The 20,941-nt window shown below is 40.3% G+C and overlaps 2 protein-coding genes across 3 annotated transcripts; both read left to right on the top strand.

Annotated features, from left to right (window-relative positions):
- Positions 1-1,102: 1,102 nt before the first annotated feature.
- Positions 1,103-5,780, top strand: klhl31 (kelch-like family member 31). The gene is made up of 3 exons (XM_080448976.1): positions 1,103-1,218; positions 2,761-3,969; positions 4,082-5,780. Exons 2-3 carry the CDS (start codon positions 2,792-2,794, stop codon positions 4,815-4,817), a joined length of 1,914 nt encoding a protein of 637 aa, XP_080305102.1. The 5' UTR covers positions 1,103-1,218; positions 2,761-2,791; the 3' UTR covers positions 4,818-5,780.
- Positions 5,781-9,530: 3,750 nt separating this feature from the next.
- gclc (glutamate-cysteine ligase, catalytic subunit) lies at positions 9,531-20,334 on the top strand. Of its 2 annotated transcripts, none has more exons than XM_080450399.1 (17): positions 9,531-9,939; positions 10,395-10,621; positions 11,788-11,900; positions 13,574-13,756; positions 13,917-14,030; positions 15,489-15,547; positions 16,030-16,166; positions 16,348-16,422; positions 16,731-16,847; positions 17,360-17,498; positions 17,642-17,754; positions 17,857-17,949; positions 18,091-18,195; positions 18,350-18,431; positions 18,520-18,632; positions 18,888-19,008; positions 19,100-20,334. In XM_080450399.1, exons 2-17 carry the CDS (start codon positions 10,472-10,474, stop codon positions 19,279-19,281), a joined length of 1,896 nt encoding a protein of 631 aa, XP_080306525.1. In that variant the 5' UTR covers positions 9,531-9,939; positions 10,395-10,471; the 3' UTR covers positions 19,282-20,334. The 2 variants fall into 2 exon arrangements, with proteins under 2 accessions (XP_080306525.1, XP_080306526.1); XM_080450400.1 differs by having other exon boundaries at positions 9,536-9,694.
- The last annotated feature ends 607 nt before the right edge of the window (positions 20,335-20,941 follow it).

The raw sequence follows: 20,941 nt of genomic DNA, 5'->3' as shown, positions 1-20,941 counted from the left end.
ACATGGCATAGCAATGCGTTGTGAGCTTGTAGATCATCTGCTATTTTCAAAGCATTTTTAAAACTTGTGAAATGGGACATTCTGCATAATGAGTATCAGTACCTAAGTATATTTTAATGCGAATACTTTTGTACTTTTACTCAAGTACATTTTGAGTATCTACTACATTGTGGTATTGGTACTTTTACTTAAGTACAAAATGTGAGTATTTCTTCCCACCACTGCCAATCATCAATAAATATTGACTCGAAATGTGCGAACATCATCATTAGCCGTTGCCCGTTGGCAGAAACTGCAATAGCCTACAGAAGGGAATAAATATAGAATTATTGCACTTGTTGTATTAGGTAGTAGCCTACAGTCACTTGTTGCGTTGTTTATACAGGCTAATGTAGGCTATTTGTCTATAAGGCTATTATATAATGGAAAACAGGAGGTGACAGCAGGCCAGCAGTGTGTGTGTGTGTGTGAGAGAGAGTGTGTGAGTGTGTGTGTGTGTGTGTGTGTGTGTGTGTGTGTGTGTGTGGGGGGGCGGGGGGGGGGGTCATCTTTTCGAGACAGCAGTTCTAGGCCTACTTCAATCATCAATACAAAAAAAGAGACCCCCCAAAAAAAGCCTGAATTAAAAAATAAATACATAAATAGGCCTACATTAATAAATAAATAAATAACCAATAGACATATATAAAGCCATGCTTGACAACACCAAAGGAAAAACTTTTTTTTCTTTAAATTTTTCTTTTTAATCTCTTCTCATTTCTAATTAAGCCAGCTATAGCTAGGCTACCACTACTGAGCAAAACATCTTATGTTGATGCTAGTCACAGTGACATGAAATGTAGACGAGAGAACTGTTACACTTACAGTATGCCTACATAGCATTTTGTAATGATGACACACTTCATCTGAGGTCTCAGGTGGCAGTGAGGACGCAATGACATAACATATGTTGGCATCAATACGACTTATTGTTGTATAGGGTGAGGGGCATGGGGTGTGTGTCCATTCCTTATTGTTGTATAGGGTGAGGGGCATATGGGGTGTGTGTCCCCCTCTGTTGCGCAAGAGAACTTCACTTCACACGCACTCCCTGAGAGGAGGAGTTAAATGCACGTCTCTTCTGACCACTGTGTCTGCTGGTCTCTCTCTCCTGCTCACTACCTGGAGGCACAAGTGCTTACTTTTCTCCACCAGCCTTCCTTTAACTTGACATTTGAGGTAAGTTGCCCTATATAACCCCATGGCTATGCCAAGGCTTTCAATCATTGTTGGTGCTCAGTTTTAGTGCAGAAAAGTCAACTTTATTTGAGCAATAGCCTGTTCATTTCTTTAATATGAAAGACAACATGCATGGGTATAGAGTATCTCACTCATTAACTCAGTTAATGTGGTAATTGTGAGTGTGTGTGTGTTTGTTTGTTTGTTTGTTTGTTTGATTGAAAACCTTTTTTAACTTTAATTGTTTCACTTGAATAGAGCAGTCACCCTGCTAAACTATAAACAATCATAGGACATGATGGCCTCAGTTCATTTCTGAAAGTCTATAAAAGGAACGTCATAGGAGAGCCATCCAGCCGCTGCTATTCCTGGACATGCTACTGATAAATAGTGACAGATGCAAGGAGAGAGGAATGTTGACGCAGTCACTGGTCCTAGCATGGCATAGAGCAGCCTATGGTAGTGGTTCTCAACCTGTGGGTCGATTTTGGGGGTGTCCCCAGATGATAGTACAGTGACAATTTAAGGAATTTTAATAAGAAAGAAATGAAAAGGGCCATTTCTGCATCAAAAGTAGTCAACAAACTATACTTTACAACAAACATTGGTCAAACATTGGCCAAATTGTCAAATAATATAAGAAAGATGTAACATTTTTATTTGTGGAACCGAGCCAAACTAAATTGAATGCAGCTACTCCTATATTTTAAGTGCTTATCAGGGTTACCAGCTCAAATATGATTATTTTGGGGGGTCACAGCCAGAAAAGGTTGAGAACCACTGGACTAGACAGTATGCATGCTCAAATGCTTTTTTTGTATGGATAGACTGTAGATTACTTGAAATGTCTGCTAATTGCAGTCAGACTACTTATCGAAAATAAATACCACGAGATTTGGAAGCATGCCGCAATGGTCCTTAAAATGGGGTCCAGGGATCCCGAGGGTCATTGAGAGGGGTTCCAGGAGGTCCCCAGCAAAATGAGGAACAGTTAAATCTCACTATTATTTTGCCAGCTAGATGTTAAACTAATGGGAGAGGGAGAATGTGTGAGAATTACTATTCAGGTCTGTTATCTCCCCACCCACAAACATACTGCAGAATTCTGTACTAAATCTAATCTAACAACATTAATCTTTTCAATGTTTTCAAATGGGCGTTCACGGCCTAATACGTATCATTTTGGTGGTCTTTGACGTGAACATTTTTGAGAACACAGAATACAATTAATTTGGAATAAAACTAACTTTAATCACAAAGTTACTACTATACAGTTTGAGACATACAGTATCATGGAGAGTAGTATACATATTGCACAACATATTTGAATATTTGAGTGAGTTTCACATTTCTGGGTTGTCCTAATGAATGAATGAATGAATAATGTAATTTATGTAGCACTCTTCTGTATACATAGTAAGGTACACAGTTGTGGGGTGTGATTAAATTGAATGTGCTTTTGTTTTTACAGATTCATTGATATAATTTATGAGTGTTGTTCAACTTGTGACGCGTTTCTATTTTATTTCTTTTCATTTTCAGAAGGTCTGGGCTGTGTTCCACTGCAGCAGCCATGGCTCCCAAAAACAAAAACAAAACGACCAAAAAGAATAAGGGAGATATAAATGAAATGACCATCATGGTTGAGGACAGCCCAGTCAATAAAATCAATGGGCTTAACACCCTGCTGGATGGAGGAAATGGCTTCAGTTGCATCTCAACAGAAGTTACAGATGCTGCATACGCCCCTAATCTCTTAGAGGGTTTGAGCAACATGAGGCACGACAGCTTCCTGTGTGATCTAACTGTTGCCACCAAGTCAAAGTCTTTTGATGTCCACAAGGTTGTGATGGCCTCCTGCAGTGTGTACATTCAAAATATCCTGAAGAAGGAGTCATCCCTTCAGAAGATTGAGCTTAATGACCTCGCACCTGTAGGCCTTGCCACTGCAATTACATATGCATATTCTGGGAAGCTAACCCTGTCTCTGTATAGTATCGGCAGCACTATTGCAGCGGCCATGTTGCTGCAGATTAACACCCTGGTGAAGATGTGCAGCGACTTCCTCATGCAGGAACTCAGTGTGGAAAACTGCATGTATGTGGCTAACATCGCTGCCACCTATGACCTCAAAGAAACCAAGGGAGCTGCTCAGAAGTTCATGCGGGAGAACTTCATTGAGTTTTCTGAGATGGAGCAGTTCCTGAAGCTCACCTATGAGCAGATCAGCGATTTCCTTTCAGATGAGTCCTTGCAGCTGCCCTCTGAGATCACAGCCTTCCAAATCGCCATGAAGTGGTTGGACTTCGACGAGAAAAGGTTGAAGTATGCAGCGGATCTCCTGGCCCACATCCGCTTCGGCACCATCTCTGCTCAAGACCTGGTGAATCATGTCCAGAGTGTGCCTAGAATGATGCAAGACTCCGAGTGCCACCGTCTCTTAGTTGATGCGATGAATTACCATCTGTTGCCATACCAGCAGAATATCCTTCAGTCACGCAGAACAAAGGTACGCGGAGGCCAACGTGTCATGCTCACTGTAGGTGGACGTCCTGCCTTGACAGAGAAGTCTCTTAGCAAAGAAGTTCTGTACAGAGATGCTGATAATGTATGGAATAAGCTAACAGAAATGCCAGCTAAGACCTTCAACCAGTGTGTAGCAGTGTTGGATGGCTTCCTGTATGTGGCAGGAGGCGAAGACCAGAATGATGCAAGGAATCAGGCTAAACATGCTGTTAGCAACTTCTGCCGGTAAGGACCAATTATGTACATTCAATTCCACCTAAATGGCTCATTATTATGATTATTATTATTAATCATATTAAATCATACTGTAAATAACATGACATGTTTCATTATTTAGGTATGATCCCCGGTTCAACGCTTGGATTCACCTGAGCAACATGATCCAAAAACGCACCCATTTCAGTCTCAACATCTTCAATGGCCTCTTGTTTGCTGTGGGAGGTCGTAACGGTGATGGATGTCAAGCCTCACTGGAGTGCTACGTACCCTCTTCCAACCAATGGCAGATGAAGGCTCCCATGGAGGTGCCACGCTGCTGTCACGGCAGCACTGTCATCGATGGCAAGATTCTTGTAACAGGCGGCTACATCAACAACGCTTACACCAGGGCTGTGTGCAGCTATGACCCCTCCACTGATACCTGGCAGGATAAGAATAGCCTGAGCAGCCCAAGAGGCTGGCACTGCGCTGCCACTGTGGGAGACCGTGCCTATGTGTTTGGTGGGAGCCAGCTGGGAGGTCGTGGGGAGAGGGTAGACGTCTTACCAGTTGAATGTTTCAATCCTCACAACGGCCAATGGAGCTACAGTGCTCCACTTCTCATGGGAGTGAGCACTGCAGGTGTCGCCATTTTGAACAACAAGATCTATCTCCTCGGAGGCTGGAATGAGATCGAGAAGAAGTACAAGAAATGCATTCAGGTTTACAACCCCGATCTCAATGAATGGACTGAGGATGACGAATTGCCTGAAGCTACTGTTGGCATTTCATGCTGTATTGTTACAATGCCGACACGGAAAACAACTAGAGAGTCTAGAGCCAGTTCAGTTTCCTCTGCACCAGTTAGCATGTAAGCATTTACCTCTGCTGCAGTAAATCTGGGTTATAAAACTACATTAGTCTCTCCTTTTGAGGGCTGAATGTCTTGTTCACCATTTAGGCCTACTTTCTCAGATAAACAGAAAATAAATCAAATGATTTTTGGCAAATTGCTTAATCAAATGAATATGCATTTCTTAAAACTCTTTCCAAAAGAGTACAAGTAAATATTTGTAATAGTGGCATAAATGCAGACTCTGCGATGTTACACATCAGTGGATACAGTTAAATGAAGGGAAAAGTGGTATTGTGTTGAATATGTCTGTAGACTGTCTTTGCTGAGACCATAGGCCCTGCATAGTGTCAACCCAATTTTATTGTCATCACCTTTGGGGCCAATTCAGTTTTGATATTTTCATAAGCCCTATGTTTAGTATACACAATTTGTAAGATACTCCCACTGTTGTAAATCCATGCAAATGTTGAACTTAAGATATTGATTATCCAGGACAACTACAGAATCATTTGTTAAAGTGGTTGTCAAAGTGAATGCAGTAGCTGAGATCTTTCCAAATACTTGAACGGACTACAGTTTTCACATGTTTCAGAGAGAGACATTTTTTGAAGGAATGGCAATGGAGGTGGAATAAAGAATGTCAGACTGAAATGACATCACACATAGTAGAGCTACAATTCCTATAGCCATCTCATGTATAATAAGCTTGTTTCAGAAGGTGTTGCGAGATTGTCATAACATCAGTTTGAAAAAATAAGTTAACGTTGAGGACTGAATGAATTTAAATGTGACTTTGTTTTCTGTTAAGGCAGGCATTGTTTTCTAAAAAAATAAGAAAGAAAGAAAGAAAAGAAAATGTGAACTTGGGATTAAAGCAATCAGCCTGAGCTTTCACAGTGGGTAGTTGTGGATTCCCTGACAGCTCATGTGTTTTAAATGTATTTGTCCGTTTTTAAAATAAAAAATAAAATAAAGACTTGAAGTGCATAAATCTATAATTATTTATCCAAACCCATTTAAAAAAGCACTCGTGCATACATAACTCACATAATGAGTTACCTTTATCAGCTTAAAGTCTGTGCCAACCACATTGCAGTGAAGGGCACTGAATCCTGATCAGTTTCTTACACTATACAGTGTAATTATTTAGGTTTTTGTAGAAAAACTATAGCTTAATTGCCCCCTCTAGTGGTTCCTTTGGAACAGTTTTTCACTAGCCTGATTATCAGCCTTGGAACCAGGCTAGTTTTTCACTTCAAACACAGTGACACATTGTTTAACTTAGTATAAATTTTACTTTAAGCAGCTATCCCTTTTTCTCACTTGGTGCACTTCCTTGTGTGCTTCCTGAAATTAGGCCTGTATTACAACAATTTGATGAATGTTTCATGAGTACAATGTTCCCCGGGTCCTATGTTCCCTGCTTTCCTAGGGAGAGCGGGGGAAATGGACCTAACCTAACCCTAACCTTAGTGGGGGAACATAGAACCCGGGGAACATAGGGATGACCCCAGTACAAGTGGATAGAATTTGTATGTATTGTGTTTATTAAAAACCTATAAGATCTGAGTTATTCAGCCTGCTAGGCAGATACTCACTGGCCTTGAATGAGTCAGCTGTTGTTAGTTCTACTGTAAGTACGCAAAGCAGCATCTATTTGCATGTATGAATCAGATTTCACTGGGTATGTTTGCAGGGCAGGCACAAGGAATTTGTCAAAGCCACGTTTTCACTACAGTGCCAGAATTTGTGATGAGGTTGGTGCATTACTGTACAGGGAATAGGAACAGTAAAGGATATATGTAAATATGGACATGGGCAAATGAATATGAATGATTGCACTTGTCGTATTATGTCAACAGAAGGTATACATTCCATATTGCACTTGTTTGTAGGTAATGGTGGCAAAACAAGAGGTAACAGTAGTAGCAGGTTTTAATGGGCACATGTGTGTGTGTGTGTGTGTGTGTGTGTGTGTGTGTGTGTGTGTGTGTGTGTGTGTGTGTGTGTGTGTGTGTGCGTGCGTGCGTGCGTGCGTGCGTGCGTGCGTGCGTGCGTGCGTGCGTGCGTGCGTGCGTGCGTGCGTGCGTGCGTGCGTGCGTGCGTGCGTGCGTGCGTGCGTGCGTGCGTGCGTGCGTGCGTGCGTGCGTGTGTGTTCAGAAAAGTCTCTTAGCAAAGATGTTCTGTATGGATGATGAATAAGAGCTAAGAGCTTCAACCAGTGTGTAGCAGTGTTGGATGGCTTCCTATCCTGTATGTGGCAGGAGGTCAAGACCAGAATGACTGGATAGAATCATCAGGCTAAACATGCTGTTATAGCAACTTCCTCAGGTACCAATCAAATATTTACTTTAAATTTCATCCAAATTGTTGATTTATTTCTTCTGTAAATAACGGTAGTGTAGTGGTATATAGTCCCTGAGTCAGTGAGAAGCAGTGTCTGTGAGTCCCACTGCAACACACTGAAGAAACCATTCCAAGTGGCACATGGTTTTGGTCAATATAGGTATCTCTTATTGGATGGTAGTCTATGGTATCCAGGATGAAAAAGGTTGGCGTCAGCGATGATCTATCCTGCTCACTAATCTGTCCTGGAGTGGCGATGTGTAGGTTCTGGAGAAATGGCAGGTTATAGTCAGGACCCTCTCTAGCTACTAACTGACCAGATGATATGCTGCTGTCTGCACCTGTCCTTGTCAGTAAAGGTAACAGACGGTGATGGATGCAGTGAGGATGGGCTCCATGATGACTCTATAGAATATCCTCCACTGGGCGCTGTTGGTGATGGAGGTGATGTTCTCGTCCTATTTCAGTTCCTGTGAGGTTATTGTTCCCAGAACTTTAAATGACTCCACAGCATTAACCAAGGACTCACACAGAATGAAGGGGTTGGTTCGAAGTGACATTGGATTAGTGCTCCTGTTAGAGTCCTCAATGTATTCTATCTGAAAATATTTTGTTCCAGGGACCCCATACAAGATTTGTGTTAAAATATTTCAAAAAGTATTCCACATTTTTTAAAATGTGTTCAAGATTTAGTTTTTAAATAGCTAATGTAGGCTACAGTGTAGGGTTAAAGTGGTTCAACTAATCTTGATGCTATATTAAAGGTAGGGTAAGTGATTTTCTTTGGTTAAAATAAGTGTTAAATAGCTCTATATTCTGATAGTACTCATTGCTATTGAGTGTTTGTTCAGTAACAGGAGTCTCCATGTCTCTCCAGCTCTTTAATGCATATTCAGGTCAGGATAACAATTTGATCCATTCAGGATAGAGAAGTTAGAAAACTCAGTCAGGATGCAGATTAAAAGTGAAATTGGAAGTGATGACTCAAAGAAATGAGCAGACAAAACTGGAACACTATAAAAATTAAGCTGATAAATGGGTACTCTCTCCTGATTGGCTGACATTGTGTCACCTACCTGAAAATGTATTTTCTGTTTATTAAAGAGCTGGAGAGACATGGAGACCCCTGTTACTGAACAAACAATCTATAGCAATGATTACTATCAGAATATAGTGCTGTAACCTTTTAGCAAAAAAAAATCGTTTTAACCAAAAAATATCACTTACCCTACCTTTAACTATATTTATGCTGGGGACCCCTGGAACGCCCTCATGGACCCCTGGGGGTTCCCGGAACCCACTTTGAGAACCACGTGTAGGTTATGGATATCATATCTTAATTCATCGCTTGGTGGCTGCCTGGCCCCTGCCCAGTGCCCGCACCCACCGGTCCGAGTTTTGCAGTGTCATCCTTACTATGAATTTCCTTTTGTCAAAATCATATCCATGACGACAATATGTGTTCCTGTACACACTACACAGTTCAAATCCAGAGTGTTTAGAAGTCTACACAAATGGTCCATTTGGTTCCATTTTGTGCACTCTCAGACAGATACCAGTATAACACTCAGGATTTTAACTGTGTATGTAACTTCCACTTGACAGGTTTCAAGGAGGAGCACGGGGCATGAAGAATGCTGAGTCATAGAATGACGTGACTCCGCCTGACGGCGTGACGTCGCGTGCGTTCGGCAGGGGCAGCAGTAGTAGACTGAGATCCATTCACTTCAGTGACGTTGCTGATCCGGTCTGAGGTCTAGAGTGGATACGGAAACGGTACGCACGAGTTATGTGTGCGTGCAAAATAACCGGATACAGTAGGGCTGGCTCGGCTGGCTCTAGACCGGGATCACTCCGGTTGATTGAAAATAGGAACCAGGCTTTCTACGGGTACTGCGGAAAGCAGCGTTGCCATGTCGGCTTATTATAAGCAACTTTGGGCTATTTTTCTGTAAAGTTGCTTGTAAATATTGGTAGTTACAGGTTGCGTTTTTTGGGGCTTGTTTCTGAAGTGTAGTTGCTTATTTGGGCTGGTTTTGTTTAAACCTGTGATTCTCAAACATTTTCAAGTCAAGGACCCCCATTTGAAAATGATTTATGCCAGGGAGGCAGGGACCTGCATGCAAGATTTGTGTTATTAAAATGTTTCAAAAATATTCAACATGTTTTAAATTTTCTTCACGTTTTTTTTTACATAGCAGATCTACAAGTGACGCGTTGTGAGCTTGTAGATCGGCAATTTTCAAATAGCCAATGTATTTTTAAGTGCCATAGTTGCTTCTTTTGGGCTTGTTTTCATGGAACTGGTTGCTTGTTTCTCTCGCAGAATCTGGCAACGCTGGCGGGAAGCCTGCCTGCTATTGGCAGTGGGCTGGATCTGTGTGTGGACTGTGGAGAGTTCAGTCACTCGCTGCTTGCTGCCTGGTTTCACACACAGGTCAACTTAACACAGGACTGGACTGAACCGAACTGGACCAGAAGAACCAACACAGCAACTCACTTCTTCCTCAGTCCATTCCATTAACTGGAATATCACTTCATGGTTGCCGGGTTTGTTTTTGTTCTGTTTTTTTTTAAACCACAAAGGCTTGTGTTGTGTAAGGGGACTGCAACCACCTCTCCCCCGGACTCTTTTAGTTGTATTATATCACGTTAGCTAACTAGACATTAGCTAAGTGATGAGCAAGGGGCCTTCGTTCGGAACCTGGACGGTCATCTAACGACTCGGCACAATCACATCGGCTCTGTTCTTCCTTATCGGGTCCAGATTGAACGCTAGCTGTGTTTTGAGCAAGGTAAACTATCTTACTACATGGTAGCTACACAACCAGGCAAGTGTATAGTGCAGGGTTGCCATGTCAGCTTATTATAAGCGATTTTGGGCTTTTCTCCTGTAAAGTCGCTTGTAAATATTGGTTGGGTTGGGGTTTTTTTTGGACTTGGGTTTCTAAAGTGTATAGTTGCTTATTTGGGCTTAATGTTGTTTAAACCAGTGGTTCTTAAACATTTTCATGCCAAGGACACTCAGATTAATATGTATTTTTCCAAAGACCCCCCCCTGAAAATATTTTGTGCCATACAAGATTTGTTGTTGTTAAAATGTTTATTTTATTTATTTTTTAAAGCAGATCTACAAGCTCACGACGCGTTGTGAGCTTGTAGGTCGGCTATTTTCCAATAGCCGTGGTGGCCTTGGGCTATTTTCTTTTGGGCTTGTTTTCATAGGTCTGGTTCCTTATTTCTCTCGCAGAATCTGGCAACACTGCCTTCCAGTAACAGACAGACACACCGCCACTACCACGCGTCAGTTGACGGCACGTTTGTGCAATGGGCTTGCTGTCTCAAGGCTCACCGCTGAACTGGGAAGAAACCAAGAAGTATGCGGACCATGTGAGGAAACATGGCATCATTCAGTTTCTCAACATCTACAATAAAGTCAAGGAACGCCAGAAAGACGTTTTAAAATGGGGCGATGAGGTAAGGAGTAAAGGAGAACACTTTAACTTGAGTGAAGTTGAAGTGTTTCGTGAAATGCTGGCTGCCTGCTGCTGCTGTGTTGCTGCCTTTTGTAACTCATCACATGCAACACGATCTGTCAGTCACACTCACCCTGACCCATGTGTGTGTGTGTCTTATCAATGGTGAATGTGTTGAACTTACATAACAATTACAATAACTGGGAATCACTAGAATGTAATGAATTGGCATCAAAATGAGTCTTTGTCATTTGCACAACATGTTTGTCTGGTTTCTACATACTGAGAATATAGGTCCAGTTAGCTCTGTATAATAAACACACAGCCTCTGGTTATTCTAACAGTTAGAATAACCAGAGGCTTTCTCTGCAGAAAAGCAAATAAACGTCTTTGTTAAAAAAATAATAATAATAATAACCAGAGGGTGTGTGTTTAGGCCACACCAGTCGCATATTTTTGTTGCAAATAATAACCCTTTTCAATTATTAAATAAATAGGTAGGCCTTATTAATAGATGTGCACCTTGAGACTTTGACCAAGGTTTTTATTCTCCCGGTAATTACTACTGGGCTACATGACATGTGTTTTCTACATCCAGTCATTTCCATCACTATATCAATATTAATTAGTGTTTTTATTAAGCACACCTAAGAATACATTTTATTTTAACTTTCTAAAGACTTTGGAAACTTAAATTAGGAAGCTTGAAGTTTGTATTTTAAATGTTTGAACAGTTAATAGTACACACTGAATAAGTGCTGGTGTCTTTATAAATATTTGGCGGTACATTTCCACAGAGACTAGAGAGTAAAATATACGCCTTTGTGTGCTTCAGCCTCAACACAGTGCTTTGATTTCAAACAATGTGGAATGTTGTTGTTATAGAATTAATCCCCCTTTCAGACCCAGGGATTACAGGCTACCAGAGTCAAAGTCAAGGAAAACTAATCGATGAATTGGAATTGATGTGCCGGCATCACATTTTGATCTTGAAAATATGGGTTAATGAATGTTATTGGAATATTGGTTCTACAAATAATGTCTGTTCTCTTGGCCGGATATGAATCTTGTAGCTTAAAGTGTTAATAGAAATAGGTCTGTACAGTAGTCTTGATGAATGATATGGTAACGCTTTATGGTGTATTTATTATTTGTATTTTATTCAAGGTGGAGTACATGCTGATTGAAATGGACGAAAAGAATGAAAAAGTTCATCTCGTTCTGAATGGAGGAGAGGTTTTGGACACGCTTCAAGATAAAGGGGAAAATACAAACCCTAAGTAAGTAGGATACTTTCATACAAAAAAATCTAAGCTCACTGATTCATATATTAAAAAGGTATTACAATGATTGTGTATTACTATGTTGCATTAAGTGTAAAATAAACAATACTATGGGTATGGGTACTATCAATACAGGATTACAGTTAAATTTAGATCTTGCCTGCAGACTGTAATTATTGATATTTTTGTCAATAATTTGTTGTACAGCGAAGTATATAGGGCTTGAGTAGTTAACATGGGCTTGTCAGGTGAGTACACTTGTACTTTACTTGTATTTGTATTAAACTGTACTCTCTGTGCTTTTTTTGCAAACAGTTAATAAAGTATTCAATCAAAACCTGTGGCTAAGTACAATTGTACACTCTCAGTGACCTTTCAGGTGGGTAGTATAAAGATCGACTGTGTGAATTATCACTAAAGTAAAGGTCGACAGTGCGAATGATCAGTAAAGAATTGTAATATTAATTTAAGGTCTCCAAAAAAAGCACATATATGTGTGTGCATGTGCATAATTATATATACATACCGTATATAAGATGCTGAAAAATAACATGTATATGCTATAAGTTGAGTAAAGCACAACCCCTCACTCACAGTGCATGAACGCAATGCAAAAGTGGTAAACACATTGTCACGTGTCTACCTGCCTGAACACAAACATCCCCAGCAGTGTAGCTCTACTCCCTGCTCATCCAGCTCCCTCTGGGAAATGCTGCATACAGCTTCAGTGGTCCCCCCAAAAAAACATTGTTTTAGTAATTCAGTTTACTTGGTTTAATTATTAGCACATAATGCATATAATAAAATACAATGTAATACAGAGTACAGACTAAACAATTTGCAAAAGCAATGGCATTAGGATTACAGTTACCATGGCATTAAAATATGCATGTAGGTGTGTTTGTGAGCACTGACATATGAGAGGAGTGAATACTGGTTTTGTTATAGAATACGCGAGGATAATTTGTTAGAAAACTTATGGATTAGAGAATACTTGTGGAGATGGTGATATACAAATAATAAATAAAAAACATTTAAAGGTTAGAGCAAATAAATACTGAATATATAACCTCTGCAGAAGCCGTAAAGATTTAATTTCTTCCACTAAAGATAGCCTAATTGTCTTCAAACAGGATAAGGAGTTATCCCCACTGTCTGAATGTGTTTGTACAAGCCCATGAGTGTTATGCTTACTAGCTGCAAATGACGTCGGACCAAATCTGTGGAGCCAACTTAACCCGGGGGAAATACCAGTGTCAGTGGGAATAGAAGAGCCCATGCATTCCACATTACTGCCTCTCTGTCGCACATACTGAAGAGCACGCCCCAGTGCACAAATGCCTTGCACTCATTTTTGGCCTGTTGATATAATGGCATAAGATAAAGGCATACAAAAGATTGAGGCTGTGTGTTTACTTAATCTGAACGGTCAAAGTGATACCACGCCCTGATACACTGTAAATTCAGAGTCTTAATTTAACCGTGAGAGTGTACAAATGTACAAGTGTTTACACTCTCTGAGTTTCAAACGGATACATGAACACTGAGGATTTTATTGTGTACTTGGGCCTTTTCTTCATGGACTGATGGCTCATCGACCTCCTAAACATTGAACCGCAATGTTTTCATGATGTTTTTTGGGGGTTGTTGTTGTTGTTTTTTGTGCGCAGCCATCCTACCCTCTGGAGGCCGGAATATGGCAGCTACATGATCGAAGGGACCCCTGGACAGCCGTATGGAGGGACCATGTCGGAGTTCAACACGGTAGAAGACAACATGGGGAAGAGACGACGAGAGGCTTCGTCGGAACTTAGTGACACTGAAACACTTTGCACCATCACCTCATTTCCAAGGTAGATTCCACTTTCAACCCGACGTCCCTATTTTGAGCAAATGTTCTTGTATCGCAGTATGTATCGCATCGTGAGCTTCCTGCGGATATCGAACCCACAGATATGAAAGGTGAAAACTCAAAAACGGCACATAAAAACACATTCTTTCTTTTAAAAACAGGCTGGGCTGCCCGGGTTTCACAAAGCCAGAATGCCGGCCTACTCCTGTTGAAAGGGGCGTGTCCAAATCGTTGTTTTTCCCAGACGAAGCCATAAATAAACACCCAAGATTCAGGTAGGCTTTTACTTGCCGTTCTAGGAAACTGTTTGACTGGCTCATTGGTAAGGTTTTGATGACCACTGATTTACAATTTACGGTGAGTTAGGCTCTGTTCAGACTACAGGCAGATCCAATTAGTTTCTCAAATATGATCTTTAGGACTGACTGTCCACACTGTTATTTCCGAGTGATCAGATCAGATTGTGTATTCTAATCAGAAATCATCGCCCTATCTGTATTGGTTGCTGTGTTAACGGTGTAACGACATAGGCATGAGTAATGCTTAATTTTATATTGATATTTGTCATACAGTGGCGTTGCACGATGAAGTATAAGTCAGATTTCTGTGTCAGAGTACCCAGACTGAGACACATCTTTAGAAATCTGATTTGAAAGTAACAAACCACCTAGGAATGTGGTTAAAATCTGAGTAGCAAAATTCTGTTTCCATGTGTTTTTTTTGCTGTTCAGTCTTAATAAAAAAGTAGGCACATTTTGCCTATCCAAACGTGCCTATGTAGATTGGAATCAGATTGTTTTTGTGACATAAAAGTGCTTTCCATAATTTAACAGCATCTTTGGTAAAGAGCAAAAAGAGTATCAATATCAGCAACAAGCTTCGGTCTGTCTATTGAAAAAACAACAAGATCAATTGTCACATGAACCCCCATTTGTCATCTGTCAAAATCCCATTGACCCTAGCAACAGTACAACTCAATGGATAACAATGGAAAACCACACGACTTAAAAACAGTCAGCTACGCAGCCATGGGAAGCTTAAACTCATTGGTCTTTACTGGAAAAGTTAGTTGATTAATGGTTTGTTTTTCTTGTCTTAATAAAGGTTTAAATGAATGAAGCTTTATTAAGTTGCTACTGGCTTAAGGTTTTAAGGTTTCAATGTGGCAAGAACCGATAATCTCGCTGTGCAGTACGAGTTTGTATGCATAGTATGTGAAACTACTGTATGTGAATAACAATGTGTTGTTAACTTAAACGTCTGTGTCATCATCATGAGCCCCTCATGAACAATCTGTTGTTTTTGCATGTCTACAGTACTCAGTCATGCAGGCCTTCTCAGAACTTTGCCCTCATTTACACAGCTTATAAAATGCCTGTCTAGTTAACCTACTTGAGGTAGTTCAATTTCACCAAATGAAAAACTAACAATTACATTTGAGACAAAAGTTATACTGTTTGCGACAAAGTAAAGATTATTATACAGTGACTGATGAAATAATTTGAATCCGATTTGAATTTCTTTGTGTTGATTGTTGGCCTAGTTGCTGTTTTATGGCTTTTCGCTTTAAAACAGGTCTACAGGTCTAACAGGTCTATTAAAGTACTGAGGCTGACACTAGTTTTGGGTGACATTATACATATGCATGTACATTTCTTTGCTAACTTCTCTAATGTTTATATTAATAGGTATATGTATGTGTATCGTGTACTGACATGATTTGTTTTCCCCAGTAACCTTACCAGAAATATACGTCACAGAAGAGGTGAGAAAGTGGTGATCAACGTGCCAAGTAAGTTTACATGAGAACCAAGACTTCTATTATATACTTCAATTCTAAACCATTTGCACTTGCAAATTAATTGTCATTAAATATTATTGTCAAAGCAAACTTAAATAACTTAAGCAAACTTAATCGACTATGGGTGCTGGCTGGTCCAATAAGGCTAACATTGAGGTCAATATTGACCTGGAGAAGATCCCTAGAGGTTCGAGATGTTGTCAAGTTTTTGCAAATAAAGTGGTTCTTTTCCATGTAGCTGGAGTGCAGGCTCTACTTTCCTCAATTAAATATTGTTGTCTCAACTAACTCAACTTACCCAACTTAATGGCCAGTGTCATGCACATGATATTGTAACATTAGTTACATGATTTTACATAATGCCACCTGTTAGCTCTCATCACTGTTGATGAAATGACGGTGTTAACAGCAAAATGCATTAGGTTTGATGAATGAAAGTAATTTTTTATCAATATAATTTTGCAATGTTTCAGTATTTAAGGACAGGAACACCCCATCACCATTCGTTGAGAAGTTTCCTGAAGATGACGGGGAGGCAGCCAGGGCAGCGCTCCCAGACCACATCTACATGGACGCTATGGGCTTTGGAATGGGCAACTGCTGCCTTCAAGTATGCATAAACAAAAACACCATCTCCATCACTACACATTTTGTGACAGAATAGGATCAGTGGTTTTCAAACTTTTTCATGTCAAGGAGGATTAATTACAGACTCCACTTTGAGAACCAGTTCTGTAGGCAAGATTAGAATGCTCCTCTTTGCAAACATCATGAATGGCATCCTTTTCCAGGTGACATTCCAAGCTTGCAGCATTGATGAAGCAAGGTACCTTTATGACCAACTAGCAACATTCTGCCCCATAGTGGTAAGTAGTAGATACAGGTGTGATCATCATCTTTATGAATGTTATGTTTACCACTTTTTGGACCAGATTCAGATTCATTTTATTTGTCACTTAAATGCACTGTTCGCTGGGATGCTCCACTACATAAGAACAAAACAGCTCAAAAGAGACAACCTAAAAGCACACCATGAAAGCAGTCTGATGTCTGATGGCCTGGGGAAAGGTTTTGGGGGGAATTCTCTGGAATCTGCTGTGTAAAAACGCAACAATGTGTTGTGAACTTAGACTTTTCCTTTTGAAACTGTGTACTGTATTCTGTTTTTAAACAGATGGCTTTGAGTGCTGCCTCGCCCTTCTACCGAGGTTATGTGTCAGACATTGATTGTCGCTGGGGGGTTATTTCTGCCTCGGTGGATGACAGGACACAGGAAGAGAGGGGCCTGAAGGTGAGGAGGTGGATCTAGCCTCTAACTATAGACAAACCGTGCACCTACACTGCCCCCTGCTCCCATAACCACTTAATACTTTGTTGACCGGTGTCCCCTAGGTGTCTATACTTCATGTGGTTAAGCAAATTTGAAATGTTTGCTAACAGCAGCTACATTTTGACTTAGAAAATTACCAAGAAAACAAAACCTGCCGACCCAGTTTTACCTAGTTCACTCGACTACACTCTGACCAGAGATCAATATAAATATCACATGCAAAAGAAACAGCCTCATTTGGATGTATACAATAATGCCCTAGGTGTCTATACTTCATGTGGTTAAGCAAATTTGAAATGTTTGCTAACAGCAGCTACATTTTGACTTAGAAAATTACCAAGAAAACAAAACCTGCCGACCCAGTTTTACCTGGTTCACTCGACTACACTCTGACCAGAGATCAATATAAATATCACATGCCAAAGAAACAGCCTCATTTGGATGTATATAATAATGCCTTTTTCATTTTGCAGCCTTTAAAAAGCGACAAGTACCGAATCTTCAAGTCAAGATATGATTCAATCGACAGCTACCTGTCCAGCTGTGGTGAAAAGTACAACGACATTGATCTCACAATAGACGAGGAGATCAACAAACAACTTCTAGGAGCAGGTACAGACATCTGGATCGACATTTCAAAGTCCCAATGGACTGCAGAAAGGACAAACGCAGTACACCATGAATGATCACCGAAGCATGTGAATATAAACTTTATTGTCAACCATAAAATACTCAACTCAGCTGTTCATTAACAGGGATTGACAAGCTACTGGCCCAACACATAGCTCACCTCTTCATTCGAGATCCCCTCTCGCTCTTTGAGGAGAAAATCAACCTGGATGATGAAAAAGAGTCTGATCACTTTGAGGTAAGACTCTCAATAATTCCATACACTAGTTATGATGAAGGCCCACACTTTGCATGGCTTTTGTCCTCGTACATTGACTCAGCCTCTTGTAATCTCTGGTAGAATCTACAGTCGACCAACTGGCAGACGATGAGGTTCAAACCTCCACCTCCAAATTCAGATATTGGCTGGAGAGTTGAGTTCCGCCCTATGGAGGTAATCAACAAACTGCAAACGATTATTTAAAAACCTTTGCCTTGGCTTTGGGTGCATATTCAAATGCACACTGTAGATGTAATCCCTTATTGCCAAGCGATATGTTTTTTTTCCTGCATTCTTATGTGTTTTTTGTTCCAGGTTCAACTAACTGATTTTGAAAATGCTGCATATGTGGTGTTTGTCGTCCTGCTAACCAGAGTGATCTTGTCCTACAAACTGGACTTCCTGATCCCCTTGTCAAAGGTAAAACCACCTTTCTAGCACGTATCTATACAATTGGCCTATTAGTAAGGTGTAAACAAGCAATGCATAGATTATGCAGTTTTAACATTTTTAGGTTGTCTTTGTAGCAACTTTGTCAGCAATAGTCTGATATGCAGATACATTGTTACATTAGGTCGACGAAAACATGAAGGTTGCACAGAAAAGAAACGCTGTGCAGGAGGGCATGTTCTACTTCCGAAAAGACATCTTCAAAGGTGGGTGATATAAATACAACTTCAAGTACCATGTCATGGTGTGGGTATAGACAACATCAGCTGATTATTTTGTCTTGATCACTTACAGGCTGCTGCAACCCAGGCCTTGACGGCACGTCATCGGCTCAGAACGGCCTGGAGATTGATGGTGCTAATGAGGAGTACACACTGATGAGTATAGATACAATCATCAATGGAAAGGTGATTATGTCTCTTAATTGTTCTTTTTGTTGTAATTTATAATAATTTTGGTATTTCTGCACCACATGAACCCGAGCAACCCTATTCTAGGCATGTCATAGTAGGCAAACATTCTGTGAAAATAGTCAATCTTCAAGCTCACAAAGCATCGCAACGCAACTCATTGTGAGCTTGTAGATTGTTTCTAAGAAGAGATACTGTATGGTTTAGAGTGAAAAAAGTGGTTAATAAACAAATGATACTTTCTACCACTAGGAGGGAGTGTTTCAAGGGCTTATCCCAATCCTCAACTGCTACCTGGAAAACATGGAAGTGGATGTTGATACCAGGTGCACCATTCTGAACTACCTGAAACTCATAAAGAAACGTGCCTCCGGTATGTTGACACTGCAGCCAAAGAAGCCATGAACCAAATTCTGTGTGATCTGTTTTTACATTTACCTTCTTTCACTCCTCATTTCAAATAGGGGAAGTGATGACCATGGCTAAGTGGATGAGAGCATTTGTTGGAGAGCATCCCCAGTACAAGCAGGACAGTGTTATAACTGACAAGATCAACTATGACTTCCTGAGGAGGTGTGACAGGATTGCAAAGGGAGAAGAGAGATGCCCTGAACTGATTGGAGACCCTGTCAACAGATTCAAATGAGAATTGTCTTGTTGCACTTAAACACACAAAAGCATGCTAAGAATGACCAAATTATGTGGCAGGATTTTAAAGTGGTCCAAACAGGTGGCGGTTGAGATTACAGAACGCTAGGTGTGCATCTTGAATCAAAGTTGTATATATTGTATCAGATTTTTATGGTAACAAAATTATTTTAATAGGGTGAAGATGTGAAAGATGTGTTATAGCGTTCAGATGTGTACATATTTCTCTTCTGTTTATGGTAAACTTAAGCCTTATCTGTGTGAGAATGAAGCCTAATTTATACCGTGAATGCTCTGCATTTCAATGTGCATTACATTCACACACCGACAGTGGCAACCATGCAAGGTGCCAGCACCATTGGGAGCACTTAGGGGTTCAGTGTCTTGCTCAAGGCCGGGGATGAACCAGGAATCTTCCGGTTTCCAAATGGCCACTCTACCTCCTGAGCCACAGCCGCCCCCGAACTTTGTCATACGACTGCGTCGCTCGCCGTAAATACCTGAATTTTCAAGTAAAAAAAAAAAACACAAAAAAAACATGACGCATGATGAAGTATAGATTGGGCTTTAATGTAGCAGGGTTGTACAATAGTTTGCTTTTAATCTTGTGTTCTGTAAATAATGTGCTTCCACTCATTAAACAACGAGAATTTCTGTTGCTGGTTATGTGCTTTCTCAGCACTTGGTAGAAATCCTTTTGCATTTTAACCACTTAAAGCCTATAGTTGACTGGAGAGGCCCCGGGGGTCTATAGGGGCCGGGCATAGCGAAGTCACAGGGTCGAGACGCCGTTAAATCAGCCCACTCCTTTACATTAAATATCTTTGCCGAAAATAGATGATCTATGAGCTTGTAGATCTGCTATTTCTATCGGATATTCGCCTCAGAATAGGGACACTAGGGTTCTAGTGGTTAAAAAAATATTGTTTGCTTTGCTGTGCTGACACACTGTAATAGGAATATTAAAGTAGTATGTCATTGAAGTGGAGATGGTGGTGATCACTTATTTTGGAATGTTATACTGCTTCAAATAAATATGTACAGCATTGAATCAGTCTAGCTCTACTTTCTGTACAACATCATGGAATTCTATAATTTAATGGCTACTACATCTAATATGTAGCCATTAACCACATGAATCCTCCTAGCGCCCCTATTCTGGCCATGTTATAATCGGTACAATCTCACATACATTTGTTTTTGCTACTTGGTTTACAACAAAGTAAGGGTTCAAGTGGTACATTCAATGTTATGACATGACCAGAATGGGACCCCAAATTGAAAGTGAACATCTATATTCACTATTCTTTTTAAATCCATGCTTTTTAAAGAAGACAACCTTTTTGGTTGAGCTGTTACATTAGGAGGAATTTCTTTACAAAATAATCTATAAAATATTAATTTGTATTGACTTAACGCAACACCAATGGATTGTGTCTATAATATACACTTCACTAAACAATTCTACAAATACTTCCAATTAGCCAGGTTTGCAGCATTTTAATTGACACGCCCTCAGGAATGCCCAAAGTCAGCAGACTTCTATTATTTGAATGGGTGTGGAATGAGAGAAGGGATCTACTACTGTCAGCCTGTCAGTGTCCAGTATAGTGACTGTTCACTATTCTGTGTGAGAATTTACTCTTGACCACTTAAAC

Source organism: Gymnoscopelus braueri (genome assembly GCF_963280865.1).
Source record: "Gymnoscopelus braueri genome assembly, chromosome: 14".
Classification (NCBI taxonomy): Eukaryota; Metazoa; Chordata; class Actinopteri; order Myctophiformes; family Myctophidae; genus Gymnoscopelus; species Gymnoscopelus braueri.
The sequence above is the reverse complement of the archived record's forward strand: the minus strand, read 5'-3'. Positions and strand labels throughout refer to the sequence as shown.